The 15695-nt window shown below is 37.5% G+C and overlaps 1 protein-coding gene across 1 annotated transcript in view; it reads left to right on the top strand.

The window, feature by feature from the left end:
- Positions 1-15438, top strand: part of LOC107722181 (casein kinase I-like) — a 19227-nt gene extending 3789 nt beyond the window's left edge. Inside the window, exons 2-12 of the mRNA XM_016530434.1 lie at positions 7213-7323; positions 7474-7622; positions 7718-7946; positions 9074-9244; positions 9362-9510; positions 12443-12611; positions 12686-12771; positions 13619-13690; positions 14007-14114; positions 14597-14740; positions 15376-15438. Coding sequence (XP_016385920.1) covers positions 7213-7323; positions 7474-7622; positions 7718-7946; positions 9074-9244; positions 9362-9510; positions 12443-12611; positions 12686-12771; positions 13619-13690; positions 14007-14114; positions 14597-14740; positions 15376-15438 — 1451 coding nt within the window. The remainder of the gene's footprint in view (positions 1-7212; positions 7324-7473; positions 7623-7717; positions 7947-9073; positions 9245-9361; positions 9511-12442; positions 12612-12685; positions 12772-13618; positions 13691-14006; positions 14115-14596; positions 14741-15375) is intronic.
- Positions 15439-15695: the final 257 nt, after the last annotated feature.

Here is a 15695-nt window from a genome sequence, read left to right as displayed (position 1 = left end):
AGTGATATTATTGTCATTTTAAAGACCATTTTATTCCACTGAATATATATTCATAATGTAACAGTGTAATAATGCAAGAAGGCCTACACACTTCTAAATGACAACAAACTTTTAATTGTAAGAATATTTAGATCATGGAAATTAAGTATCAAAATATTAGATACCTTAAAAAACCTGAATAAATACTAAATAAACATTTTCTAACAAAACGTGCAAAGTAACAAGTAGAAAAGAAAAATGCACAAAGAACTTGTATGGAGATTTTTCCATCTACAGATTTTTCCCTGACCTTTTTTCTCTGTAAATTTAAAGGTGCACACTATTGCTGAAAAACATAATCACTTCTTAGCAGTCAGATGTCCATATGTACAAAAGCACAGATCCCTAAACAATACCATATCTGCAGATTAAACTTTGTTTGTAGAAGCATTTTTAAAATTTGAACTAGCACCTCGTGACTACACCACGTTATGTACGAGAAGCTGCAAAAGACACAGGCGCAAGTGGAATGTACAAAACTAATATAAATATATAGCCCTAAATATAATGGGCGATATTGTGTCACCAAAAATTATTGAGGTCATGTACATATATTGCGCGATAAGTCGATATATTGATTATTGCGACAGGTCTAGTAGTGCACAGACTTTATAATCATTGTGAAATTTCTGTTTATTTTGATGCACCGGCATTTATAGGGTTAATGCGGGAGAGACGAGTGAGTATTGTGTATTGTTTCATCATTTAGTCACGTTAGCACTCGGCTAACGTATCCACCATTATTGTTTTAAGTGTTCACAGTTTAGCAGCTAAACTTTAGCTGTGGGCATTCGCTTGCATAAGTGTTTTGTATTTTATGTCATTATTATAAGAACGGATTGGAGCACTATATTATTGTTTTATGCAAAGGTGCTTTGTCAATGGTAGCGCTCGCTAACTTGCTCAAGGACTCCTCTCTGTGCCAATCACAGCAGGCTTGGCCAGCTGACCAATCAGAGCAGAGTAGGCTTATGGAAGGGAGGGGTTTGCTCCGAACTTGCTTGGAACGGCCCGTTTAGAAATCATTGGCAAATGACTCTAATATTAAATGTATATTCTGAGAAAATTACAATGTTTTCTGACCTTAGATGCATTTAAACCTGTTGTAGGGGTTTACACAACATTAGGACACTTTAAAATACCATATGACCTGCTCTTTAAAGTGTGGGGAGACCTTTATCCTGAAGCTTTCTGGCTGAGATGGGATTGTTTCAGTCTGTCTGTGTGTGAGAAAAGGGTTGGTGGGTGTGGTGAGATTGTAAACTCCATCTGCTCAGTTGTGTTTCATAACTGCACCCACTCTTTGGTACGTCAACATAATTGTGTTTTTTGATTAATGCCTAAATGTCAGGTGTGATCAGAGGCAGTGCTACTGAAAGATCTTCAGCACATGACTTTGTGTGAATTGCATTCAAATCATCTGCCATGTCATTGGCATTAGAGGCTCAGAAGATCAAACCCAACCTGATTGGACTAGTTACATCATGTTACACCACTTACTGGCCGTACAAATCATCCGACTGTCAGCGTAAATGCAGCACCTCTCGCTTTTTCTCGGGATTCAGTAATGTTTGCATCACATGGCATCATGGGAGGCCTCAGGTGTGTGAATTACCCAGGACTGTCCCACTCTTCTACAATTCTGGTTCCTTTCCATCAGCTTTTATGTAACCTCAGAATGTTTGGATTAATGATGTGATGATGTTTGTAGGTTTGGACTGGATGCAACTCCTGTAACTTACCTTTATCTTTCGAAGCCAAAAATGGAGATCTCATTTAGCTATCAGGCTGCAGTTTGCATTGAACACCTTATCAGCAGTTTAGCATCTTTTTCATGTCAGTTTAGAGCACATGGAGTTTCACGTTTGTCCCCAATATGGCCCCATAAAGAGTCAGCTGTTGGATAGACGCTTGTTTTTGTTTTTTTGTTGAGCTCTTGCATAACACACAGCAAAACCACGTTGTTTACGTTGTTCATTGGCAGAGATGGGCTTGTACCTGCTCCCCATTTGAATGTTTTTCTCGGTTGAACTAAATGTAATCATGGGGTACTGACTGTTTGCACTCTTTGACTGAATGTGTCTAATTTGCTGATTAAGTTGTGCGTAGACCTGACTTCATGACATGAGTTTCTTTGCTATCAGCTGGGATGAAGATTATCTTGTGTTTGCATTTTAAATAGTGTATCTCAGAAACCAGCAGAACAAGTCCTTGGGTTTCTGTTCAGACAACGATGGGTTGTGGTTTGTTTCCAAACTGATTTTTTTGCTAGTTGAACACAAATTAAGATATTTTGCAGAATGTCCAGAGTACTCTTATTAATAAAAAAATAAAATAAAAAAGCCTAATAAAAGTATTCCATATGACTTGTCCAATATATTCAAAGTCTAAACCGATTATATTCCCAATCTATTACTCCCTGAGAATCTCTATTAGAGCCAAAATCTTGTTCACCCTTGCCGTCAGTTAAAATGTAGTAGGGCACTGTAAAATTAGTTGTATTTTTTTCTCCAAATTCTGTGTTTTCAGATTAACTTTTTTTCTGGGTTCCATGTTAATGGTTTAATTAATTTTTAATAATAAAAAAAGGATAATCAACTAGGGATGTAACGATTCACTTTTTTTTTTACAAAATGAGATTTAATACTAATTTTAAATTAAATGTGTCCTTTTATTATTGCTTGGACAAAATGCTGCACGTTTCTTTGTGAAATTGAAATTTTAAAACAAGCACCAAATCGAATAATTAAGTAACACAAATAAAAGACATCTCTTCATATAAACAAAATAAGGCTTTGTCTGTGCTCTTTCCATTTAAAATTAGAGGCAACAACTGCATTTTAATCATGATCCAAACAAAGATGCTGCATACATGCAACATGAGCAGTTTTTAATCTAAATTAGATTGTATAATTTCGAAATTTGAAGCAAAAACAGAATGGTTTGACTTCAGCTTTGTGAAACTATACATTAAAAAATATCTGCATGAAACAGAAACAACAGACAAGTTGAATGAGACGCAGATTCACCCTCTGCCAGCAGGCGGCGCTTAAAGCTTTTCCTTGGTTTCCACTGTAAACAAAGCAGCATGAACTTTAAAGGGGTCTTATTATGCTTTTTCACTTTTTTAATTTTAGTCAGTGTGTTTGGCCATTAAAAAAAATCTAAAAAGTTACAAATCTCAAAGTCCACTCCAAAGGGAGATATTTCGTTTTTTTAAAATCCATTTTCAAGAACTACAACGAACGGCTCGTTTGGACTACAGCGTTTGTTTTCCGGGCTGGGAAACAGTGGTTGCAATTTATTTTTTAACTCTGTTCCTGAGCATTATACCCCCAATTTGCTATTGTGTGCTGCGCATTTTACTGAGGACAGCTTCCACAACATGAGGGAGTACAGTGCCGGATTCACCCAAAAGTTTTTGTTGAAAGACGGAGCAAGGGCCGTGGCAGTAATGAAACACTGTCTAAGCCGTTTGTGCCAGGATGGGGAGAAAGGTATTTTAATAATGTAAATTATGTGAAAAATAATGCGTTTTTCGAACCACCATGCATGAGACCATGTTCTAGTACACCCCCAAAACAAAATCAAGACTTTGTAAAAGAGCATAATAGGACCCCTTTAATATGCATTATACAGAGGCAAGATGAAAATAAAAAATACCATCTAAACTTTTCTAAAGACCCTAAGTTCCCTTCAGACATACATTCATATAAACTCTTACCCCTAATTGAATCGTGATTTGTTTAGCATCTCAACCGATATGAATCGATTTTCAACCGGCTCGCGGTTAATCGTTACATCCCTATAATCAACTGTTTATGATTTTTCTGGTTTCCGTGTTTTTTTGATTTAATGCAAATTTATTACCAAAACGGTGGTAATTAAATGAATGCATAAAACTTGAACAATTTAATTCATCTTTTAAAATGTAATCAAATGAAATTTGAAGAATTCTTTTCAATTTTTCTGGCAAACTAAGTGCTGCATGACAGGTTTACTACTCCAAAGAGAAAGGAAAACTTGAAATCGCATCATATGACCCCTTTAAAACATGGATGACAAAGCGATGACATACACTGAAATTTTTTAGAATTTAGGGCATTTTTTTTAGACATTTTTCAAAAATATATAATAATCTCAGCTAAATGTTTGATCATGCAGTGCATTTTTGTTTTTTACAATGGGGAAATTGCTGCACAATAGTTTACACGCAGCGCAAGCCTGATTTTTTTTAGCTGTATGTGAGGCGGTATGTGTGTGCATGAGTGCACCGTCTCTAGGAGAGCGCGCGAGTGCTGAATGGTTTAAACACTGGCAATACTTAAAGAAAGGCAAATTATAAACTTTAGTGACAATGCAACGCTTCCTCGATTGTGCAAGTGACAATTCCTGTGTCAACTGTGCAATGTGCAGCTCGCTTATAGTGCAGACGAGATGTGGTGATTTGAAATTACATCTCAAAGAAAGTTTTCAAATTACTTTGTTATATTTAATAATGAAATATGAATTGTACCTCACCTTCAGCATTATTGATTGAGACGGTGCTGCTGCATGTCATGCCAAACCTCTCACAGCAGGTGCTTCGTCAGCTTGAGATTGCTTTATGAGATCGGCCTTTATAGAGACCGCCGATCAAACTTCCCAAAGCAATTATCAGCCGATAGCGATTGGTAGCCGATCAATCGGAGCACCCCTAGAAAGCTCCATGAGTACATGTAGTAGACAAAACTGCCGTTAATTCACACAAAGACACACAGAACAAGCATACTTCAAATTTCAGTAGCAGTCTTCTTGCGGTTTAATATTTACATAAACTAGTCCATATTGTGTTTTGATTAATTGTACAGCCGTTTTTAATTTATTCATCCATACTTTGCTAAATTCTGAGTCTGACATTTCCCAGTAAATTCCCTTTTATTACTGAATTCGCCATTTCTGTCCGTGTTTTCCGCATTGCGAAAATCATAAGGCCCTAATAGTCAAGATGTTTTGCACCAAGTCCTTTAAGATAAGGATAAGATAACTCTAGACATTCTTAAACTTCATTTGCATTGACTGCCATGGAGGGTTTGGAACTACTTAAGGCCTGTTCACTAAGGCTGTGTATCACCAGCAAAGTCACGATACGATACGTATCACGATACAGAGGCCACGATACGTATCACGATACATGACTGCACTGAATTTCACCTCAGCAGAATTTAGAAAAACAACTGTTTATTAAACACTGCTTACTATAGTGCCATTTCTAACTATTGGCAGAGCAGGCAGTTGACCTCTGCATTATGAAGGGCATCCATAACTGTACCACAGTACAATATAGGTAATGGCATATGTTTCATGTTTACATTGTGCACTCCCCACCAGGTACAATATTCTTTGTTATTGTTTTGTTATTGTTATTATTGTTTGCATCTTGTTTTTAAGCCCATAAGTAATAATGTACTTGTTCTAATAAATGTATATTGTAATGTACTCATTCTAATATATTTTTAAAATAATTTACATTGCTGCTAGGTTATCATTGCACAAATTAACACAATCTCTACAATAAAAAAAAAATGAGAAGAGTTCTAAACTAACGGGCTGTCTTCACTGTATCTAACGCACACACGCTCAAGGCTGATACTGTCTTCACTGTATCTAACCCCTGATTTACACTGCACACGTCTGCGGCGCGTTACGGCTCCGACGCGGCTACCTAGTCATTCTAGTCAATGCTTGTGTTTTCACCAGACTCGCCGCGGCACGTTTCAAAAGCGTCCCAGAAGCGTCTCCGCGCCGCTTCGCTAAAGATAGGCGCCTAGTCTATTTTTGACGGACGCCGCGTCCAAACCGCACAGCAAATACAAAATAAAAGTAAAAAAATCATGTCTTTTATTAAAACACTTTTTTAAAAACTTTTATTTAAAATAAACACACTGTGCAGACTCCCGATCGTATTTCACGGTCACATATCTTTGACAGGAATCCAGAAATGGACGACGAGGAGCGGATTATCCTCGAAATACAAAAACACATGGTGTTACAACCCTCTACATTGCGAGTAAATCACTCGCATATGCGACTAAATCTTCACTCTGGCGACTAAATGATGTCTAATATTAGCCAATTGCTAATAAATTCTCAGATTTTACTCGCCTCTCTCTCTGTGTGTGTCGTAAATGAACAGTTGATGAATTACACTTTTCTGAGAATAGAATATTGAAGTGGAGATCGCTAAACTGCAAGCTTACCGGTGTCTTCAGAAAGCAAGCGTGCTTATCCACAGTGGAGAGAGAGCGCGTGTGCACATGGTTGCCAGGTTGACAAAGAAAAGTAGCACACTTAGCAGATATTTCCGTATTGCGCAAGTGTAAAGCTCTGTTTTGGGGATTACGTCTCTTTATATCAGGCAACCCAGTTGTGTTCCTCTGCGGCCAGATTAAACCTTGTTGTAGCCTATATATGCTCTATTCATTCTTTTTTAGAAACCTCGCACTTTTCTACTCAATTTTAAACGTTGTAAAATTTTAAACAAATTAAGCGTGGTCCACTGCTGCACACGTGCCACAATATCGATACAGGGCCAGCTGTATCGATACTCGTATCGTCAAATCTCTGTGACGATACATCGTCGTATCGATATTTTGAACACAGCACTACTGTTCACACCAAGTATGATAAAGATATAGGTCTAAAAATAATTCTCAATATTAAAGTGTCCACGCCACAGCTATGACGATAAAGGCACAGAGAAACAATATCGTTGGAATCACTTTCAGAACAAGTTTTTCCAGCTGATGAATGATTAAAACATTGACAGCCAATCAAAATCAATCCTGCTATAAGGACCTCGAGAATTTAAAGCGGCAAATGAGCGTGCGCTTAGAATAAACAACACGTTATCATCCGCTGATGTGGACACTAATATAGTTATCGTTCTTGGTGTGAACGGGCCATTAAGGTCGATTGAATAATTACTGAATTTGCTAAAAGAAATTAATACTTTTATTCAGCAGGGACGCATTAAACCGATCAAACTTTTGAACAGTATTGTATGCACAAACTATAAAGGTATATTAATTATGATCTACACTCATGTCAGCTTGTTGGAGATTCAGGCTGTGTTCTGACCCCATTCATGCTTTTAATGGCTCTGTTCCTTCTCTGTTTCTCTCTCTGCCTCAGGCACAGACATTTCAGTTGGAGAGGAAGTGGCCATCAAACTGGAATGTGTGAAGACAAAGCACCCACAGCTCCACATTGAGAGCAAGATTTACAAGATGATGCAGGGTGGAGGTAATAAGAAAGGGGTTTTGATTGATATGTAAATAAGGGGTTGAGGGGCTCAATAAATCAATGTAATCAATGAAATGATTCATACTTGCCAACAAGCATCTATTGGGTTTCAGGCTGTGTATTTAGGTGTTTTGTGTGCTGCTTTTGCAGTTGGCATTCCTACTATAAAGTGGTGTGGTGCAGAAGGAGATTATAATGTGATGGTGATGGAGTTGCTCGGCCCCAGTCTGGAGGATCTCTTCAATTTCTGCTCCAGGAAGTTCAGCCTGAAGACTGTCCTGCTTTTGGCTGATCAGATGGTATGATACAAAATCATGTTGGCAATAAAAAAAGTAGTTTTCTGCAGAAATATAACTTATTTTAAAATGTCTTTTGTAAACCTTGCATTCATTAGATTAGCCGCATCGAGTACATCCACTCCAAGAACTTCATTCACAGAGACGTGAAGCCTGATAACTTTCTGATGGGCTTGGGAAAGAAAGGCAACCTGGTCTACATCATTGACTTTGGCCTGGCCAAGAAATACCGTGATGCACGAACACACCAGCACATACCCTATCGCGAGAATAAGAACCTGACGGGCACTGCGCGTTACGCATCTATCAACACACATCTTGGCATTGGTAAAAACACACATTCTTTCCAGTTAGCTTGTAAATTTGACTGTGGCATGTATATTTGTATGCGTGTATATACATGTGTGTGTGTGAGACCCAGATTTCTTGCCATAGAAATCTAGCTGCACGGTAAAACTGATCGTAATGATTATTTTGCTCAATTTGTAATCAGGGGTATTTTTTTTTTTTACATTTAAGTAATATTATTGAACTTTCACATAAGCAGGTGAACATCAACTCATATGCATGGTTTAATTTACCTCATCTTGTTTCCTGATTTATTATATCTAGCCTAACTTATAAATTAATACTTTCTCTACACTATAAAACTGGTAAAACAAGAAGCTTCTCTCAAAAGTTAAACCTGTGAAATTCCTAATATTAACTCCAACAATTCCAACTTAAGTTAATGATTAGATTTTATTTTGTTCATCACTGAGATGGTTTGATGGATTTAGTTGCAGCAAACAGCACAAATGGAACACAGACCGGTTGTATTACACCTTCATTTCAGCAGAATATCTCAATGGAGATCACTAAACGACGATACATCGTCGTATCGATATTTTGAACACAGCACTACTAAACTCCTACATACATGTTTTCTGGTGTTTTTTAGATCATTAGTTTTTTTTTTTTTTTTCAAAGAGCGTGCATGCATCAAGTATTACACTGGACAGAAAATGTTAATTTAAACAAAGCATGAAAGCAGTTGGAGGCTTGTTACCAATGTAAGAATGCAAATGTCAAATGGACAAAAAAAAAATACTTTCAGGATAAATAACAAGTGGCTAAATATCACAGATAATTATCTTTAATTAATCAAGAGAAGCATTACTCACGATCGCATAAAATACGATAATCATCCAGCCCTAGCTCTGGCTGTGGTAACTGATCATTTGACGATGTTTCCAGATTAATTTTTCTTCCCTATTTCTCTGCTGGCTCAGTATGACATCACTGTGTGCTCATGCTCAAGTGGATGCATGTATATTTTTAGCATTTCCCAGAAGAGATTGATATGTGTACGTGTGTTTGCAGCAATATGAATGCTTATTCATGATTCATGCAGTAGTAGTCATCCTTTCATGCTCTATGCAAGCGCCTATAATTCTGTGTGCGTATCTCTACAGAGCAGTCTCGGCGGGATGACCTGGAGTCTCTCGGTTATGTACTGATGTACTTCAACTTGGGCTCGCTCCCTTGGCAGGGGCTGAAAGCCGCCACCAAGAGACAGAAGTATGAGCGTATCAGTGAAAAGAAGATGTCCACCCCCATTGAAGTTCTCTGCAAGGGCTACCCATGTATGTTCAAAGGCTTGTGTAATTTCTAACATTTTCTGAATGTTAATCAGACTTTGTCTTTGAAATTATGCCTAAAATCCTGGATTGTAATGTGGCTGCTTGTTTTCTGTCCCACAGCTGAATTTGCTACGTACCTCAACTTTTGCCGATCACTGCGATTTGATGACAAGCCAGACTACTCCTACTTGAGACAACTCTTCAGGAATCTGTTCCACAGACAGGGCTTTTCCTATGACTACGTGTTTGATTGGAACATGCTCAAATTTGTAAGTACATGTTTGGATGGTCTTGGTGTGATAATTGAAACTTACGTTGCTTGTTATACAGTATTTTGTTCATTATTGATGTATATCAGACTTACACTGTGGTTAATTGGTCATGTACGTTGCGTTGTGCATGGGTTACAACATTTTGTGTATAGATGGTGGTTGGATTTCTGAGTTTTTTAATAGTACACTACATTATAAAACTACTTTTGTAATGCTTTGTAGGATTTAAGTGTTTCTTTACAATAATTGAAATATGCAAAGCAAAGTTCAAATAACAACATATCATCAGTATGTGCCAAACATTTTTAAATAAATAATCTCTATCTTGCTAGTATTCATGTCACTCACTTGATCGTTTACATTGACTGCAGTAGGGCTAGCCAATATAGCTAAAAAAAGTATCACAATATAATAGGGCTGTGCAAAAAATCGAATCTGCAATGAATCACCTGCGATTTTGAACGCGATTTTGTGTAGCTTGTCAGTGAACTACGGCTCTGTAGTAAATGCCGCTCCATCTGAAAGCACGTGCTGGAGATTTACTACTAATCACAGAAGCGGCTTTACTGACGAGATGCGCATGGAAATCGCATTCGATTTTTTGCACAGCCCTACGATATAATGTTTCATATCATTCGGTATCGATAATTATTGAACATTTTTTACAACCTTTCTTAAAGAGCAGTAGAAAAAAGGGATACATTTAACCACTGTATTTTTAATTTACCCAATTTATTAAAACAAACAACAACTTATTTTAGTTTTAACAGTCAAACACTAAATAAAATTGAAGCAAATATCTCCTTTTTTTATATTTCATATGCAGATTAAGTGTTAAGGAAACATTTGGCCTGTCTCCTGAGGCCACTGGAGGGCACAATGAGAAAAATAATGCACCTCATTAAGTTGTCTATTCAATGCTTTGAAATAACGGCTGTCTATAAAAAAGTGCATACCGTCTAAACTAATATTTGTTAATCAAATATAATTTCGTAAATTGCATAAACAATTATGAACAAAACAGCATCATGTATAGCTTAATACAAAGAACCAAAAAAAATTATGAACAAAACGGCATCATGTGTTTAGGTATAGCTTAATACAAATAGCCAAAGCGCCGATCACACGATTGCATTTAAAAACATATGAGACGCAGTGGAATGGAATAAAACCCCCACAAATTCTCGAGACACGTTTTCTAAAAGTTGAACCTCTTTTAACTTTACATGGCTTTCTATTCATGTTTTGTGCGATATGCGAGTGTAACAGTCCTAGTTGTGCATCTCAAAAATGCTCTGAATATGTGTTCTGTGTGAATGGCTTGGTTTCAGTTTTAACCTAACCAATATCTTCTCCGCATTGAGCTTCTTTATTTCTCTAATATTTTGAATGAAAAATGCAGCAGCGGCACATCTTGTGGGTTCCACTGGATAGTCTAACAAAAACATTAAAATGCAACGACACATACATCATCATCTCATCTCGTTGCGCCTCTGATAAGGCTCCCGGACGCACACCTAAAATTCAAATACACCGTTTTTGCATTCGAATGCAAATTTTTATTTTAAATTCGACTAATATTCCTTTTTTTTTTTTATTCATAGTCTCCTCATCGCAGGCAGGCACGGCACTCATATCAGCATGTGTTTGTGTGTTCTGTTGCCTGTCTGCTTGTCACTCATAACACAAGCCTTTAAATGAAAAAAAGCGTGAAACTATCGTGCGCTATATCGAACATTTTTTCAATCGTTATCGATGATGGTGTATCGTCGATAAATACCGATAACGTTATATCGCCCAGACCTAAACTGCAGTAATCGTGGCTTTCAATTATTCCCAATTGCCATCTACACAAGATGGCCATCTACATGTGATTTTTCTATTTAAATGTATTTTAAAATGTAACATTACTGTGATGAAAAAGCTGAATTTTTCAGCAACCATTACTCTGAAGTGTTCAGTGTAAGTATTCAGGGTCACGCGATCCTTCATAAATCATTCTGTAGAAAGTGTCCCCCCTTCGATACATGGACTCTTCCAGTCACCCCTGTCATCCAGCTCGAAAGACCAAAATCTTGTGAATCTGCACTCTATTGCTTGTCCAGGTGAGACATCATTGTTCTGCCCGGACAAACTGTAGCCTTCACCCAAATCCAGACTAGCAATAGAGTACAGATTCACAAGATTTTTCACATTCTAATATGCTGTTTTGCTGCTGAAGTAATTTTGCTTATCAGTGTTGAAAACAATATCTTAAGGTTAACTTTTTTATTTTTTTTGGTGGTACCTATGGTGCGATTTTTTTTTTTTTTTTTTTTTTTTTCCAAGTTTCTTTTAATAAATACTTTTATTTCAAATAAATGCTGTACATTTATAAACATCTTTACTGTCATTTTTGATAAATTTCATGCATCCTTTCTGAATAAAGTATTTCTTTAAAACAAATCTTGCTGACCCTAAAATTTTGAATGTTTGTGTACTTAATTCACTGCTGATATATATTTTTTCCTGTATTGGTGGTGGTACCTTTGGGGGCGTTTTTTTTTTTTTTTTTTTTTTTTTCCAAGTTTCTTTTAATAAATACTTTTATTTCAAATAAATGCTGTACATTTATAAACATCTTTACTGTCATTTTTGATAAATTTCATGCATCCTTTCTGAATAAAGTATTTCTTTAAAACAAATCTTGCTGACCCTAAAATTTTGAATGTTTGTGTACTTAATTCACTGCTGATATATATGAGCTGATGAGTTTAATCAGGTGTGATAGATGAGGGAGACATACAAAATGTGCAGGGCTGGGGGTACTCCAGGACTGGTTTGAGAAGCACTGTACTAGAGTATTGGAATCAATTGTGTTAAGTCTCCTGTGCACTTCATGTAGCACTATTTGCTTCTGTGTCTTATAATGTTGCACTTACCCTCTCAGGGCGCCAACCGTACAGCAGAGGAGGCAGAACGTGAGAGGAGAGAGCGAGATGAGCGGATGAGGCACAGCAGGAATCCTGCAGCTCGTGGGATCCCAGCAGCCTCAGGCAGACCCCGCCCCACACAGGACGGAGCTCCTTCCACCCCCCTCACACCCACCTCTCACACAGGTAAACAGTCTTTCACTTGCCTCTGCCACTTCCCAAGTACTTGAAACACTGTAAGGAGTCATCTCATCTCACAGCGAACACATCCTCACCGAGACCGGTCACTGGCATGGAGCGCGAACGTAAGGTCAGCATGCGGCTTCATCGTGCATTTCCCGACCAGGCGCCGAGTGGTGCCAATCACAACACACACTGGCCTTGCTAACCAATCACAGCACATTTCGTATTTCAGAAGGCGGGCCTTCATTTGATACAGGAACTATTCGAGCCGTTCATGCCAGACTGAGGAGAGAGGTGTTGTAATAATGTAAAATGTGAAAAATAATGTGTTTTTCGAACAACCGAGTATGAGAGCCTGTTCTAGTACACCCCCAAAACAAAATCAAGACTTTGTAAAAGCATAATAGGACCCCTTTAATATCTGGCATCCGCAAACATGAAAGCTCGCGTAGTAGAGACATGTACAGCAGTCCGTAGTATTTTCTCTCTCATTTTTTTTTGACAAAAATAAAAATATTTTGGTAAAGTTTTAAATTTTTAAATACATTTTAGTCTTGTCTTTTTTCGTCTAAGGAAGAAATCTCGTCAACGAACATTTTAGTTTTCATTAACGAAATTAACACTTCCAAAGAACTTACTTGAAATGTAAATCTTTTGTAATGATGTTAAAGTCTTTTCTGTCACTTAATCAAATTAATGTGTCCTTGCTAAATGAGTGAGTCAAAAAAATGAAAAATCTTACTGAGGCGGTATATCGGGTTTGTACGATATATCGATATATTTTTTTCATAAACAATATGATATGAGGCAATGCTGTTTATATCGATATACAGTAGTTTGATACGAGCTCATCTGAAAAATAACGGATGCTCTGACGGATACATGTGCTGACAGATACTTGCGCCGTTTAATGCATTTGAGATGTGGTGTTTTCCTCAGTGCATTTCACAGGTATATCCTTCATCTGTAAATGTTAGAAAGCCATGGAAATATTTCCATTTTGTTGTCAGGAGTGCATGAGCCTTCTGCATTCTCCTCTAAACTTCCTCTATTCTTCAGTGAACGAGCACTACCACGTGCATGTGAGCTAAACAGATGCAGCACAATAAAATAGGAGTGCAATAATTCTGACTAAAATGTACGTTTTACTCAAATATTTGTAGTTTGACAATAAATGTGCCATGTGTAGAATCCCATATACACACACGTTTGATTACTAATATTAAAACTATTTTATATAATTTTCTTCCTAATTTTTTGGCTTAAAATATGACCCATTTTTGTAAGATTCGTCTTGCTGATATTAAATGCATCGTTCATGATGAACCTTTTAAAAAGACTCTTTTGGATTGTGGCAATTGTTTATTGGGTGTCTCTGTATCTTGTTGCTGTTTACAGATTGTCTCCATGTCCCAGAAGCCTCCACTTTGCAATATGGAGCAGGATGGGCAACCTAACTACACATGGCTGATTGACAGCTCTCCACCATCAGCTAATAGATCGGGCGTCAGTGTCTCTCTTCTATTGACCAAACCAAAATGGTGTAGAACCAACCTGACCTCTTTGCTTACAGGCTCCCTCTCCTCTTCTTCTCTCTCATGTTCTCATATTTTCTCACCTACACTTTTTAAATGTTCTCGTGGACATGAGAGCTACAGCCTGGTGCGAATTCACACCATTTGGTTGACCAATCAGAGACCGGATCAGCCAGCCACACCATTGTCAGCTCCTGCGTCCTTCCTTCACAGTTCCACTCATACACATTCAGTGCTGCACAACTTTCTCTGGTTCAGGCTCCTTGTGATTGAGGCTAATGTGTCGTCTGTGTGGTTTAAATGGATCTTTTTGTTTCTGTGTACTGAATTTTCTTTTGTATTTTAACCTGGGCAACAGACGAGTCCGTCTGGTGGCCTTATGGGTTCACTTTAAAATTTTCTATTTACTCAGTGTATTTATTTTTTAATATACAATTTAATAGCCCTCTGTAGCTGGTGAGGTTCCTTTCCCGCGGTGAAGCTGGTGGTATAGAGTGGACGGACCACAAAGGGGCCAGAATCCCAGCATACATCGCTCATGGCAAACTGACTCCACAGCGTGGTTTTCACTCATACACGTCCTCACAGCAGGACCCTGTGAACTTCACCTGTCTGTCTGCTATATTGATCTCTTTAACTGTACAATACTGCCTCCCCCATTATTGTGTCTTCTGTTTCTAAGCTGTGAAATAACTAAAATAATCGTGTAAATGTTTCCATGCGATTCTTCAGAAAGACTATGAAATGACCGCAGATGGTTTGAGTCTGAAAGTTATCACCAGTTATTTTTATCAACTCTTTCATAAAGCCACAACAATGAAGTGCCAGACTTTGGGGGTTTCATGCATTCGGAGCATGAACTTTGATTCTTGAGGATGTTGTTTTGACTCATGAATGGATCGTGCTTAGAAATGCTTTGTGTCTTTTGAAAAGGTTGGTTATACTTTGCTGCAGATGTTTTTTCTGATGGTTCAGATGGTGTTTTGAAAGTGAAAAATCATATGTTAAGAGATATTGCTCGTGTCTGCAAAGGTTGAAAGAATGAAAACGAATCAAAGTCTTGCTGTAATGTTTAATGATTTTTCCCCTTTTACGAAATATTCCGGCACTGATGTGGCTTTTCTAATGCACCTTGAAAGCTGTTCTGGTCATCTTGTTCCCCTGTCATCTGTAAGGGGACATTGGCGACTTCCTGGGTGAAATTTTTCATCTAATTCTCCCCCATTTTGAAGCCCATGGCTATTTTGGGCTCCACATACTTTTGTGGAAGTCATGCCAATTTGTCAGTCCTGTAAGAATTTGTATTACCACCGTATTTGTGTATTTTAAACAGTGTAAATAAATGAAGTACTTGTATTTGCATCTTTTTCTTTTAAATATTAAATTTGTAAATTATTATTGGGGCAAGTTGCTTTGTTCTGCTGTCATTTGCAAATGTGATTTTATATAAATTTTTTTATTCTGTGCATATGTGCATAGGGTATAGACAATTAAATGTAGTTGGTTTTGCTTATCCACCATTAAGGTTTTTTTTAATACTTGTCCTGTTTTC

This window comes from Sinocyclocheilus rhinocerous, unplaced genomic scaffold, assembly GCF_001515625.1.
Source record: "Sinocyclocheilus rhinocerous isolate Xijiao unplaced genomic scaffold, SAMN03320098_v1.1 scaffold334, whole genome shotgun sequence".
Classification (NCBI taxonomy): domain Eukaryota; kingdom Metazoa; phylum Chordata; class Actinopteri; order Cypriniformes; family Cyprinidae; genus Sinocyclocheilus; species Sinocyclocheilus rhinocerous.
This window is presented reverse-complemented; position numbering and strand designations above follow the sequence as displayed.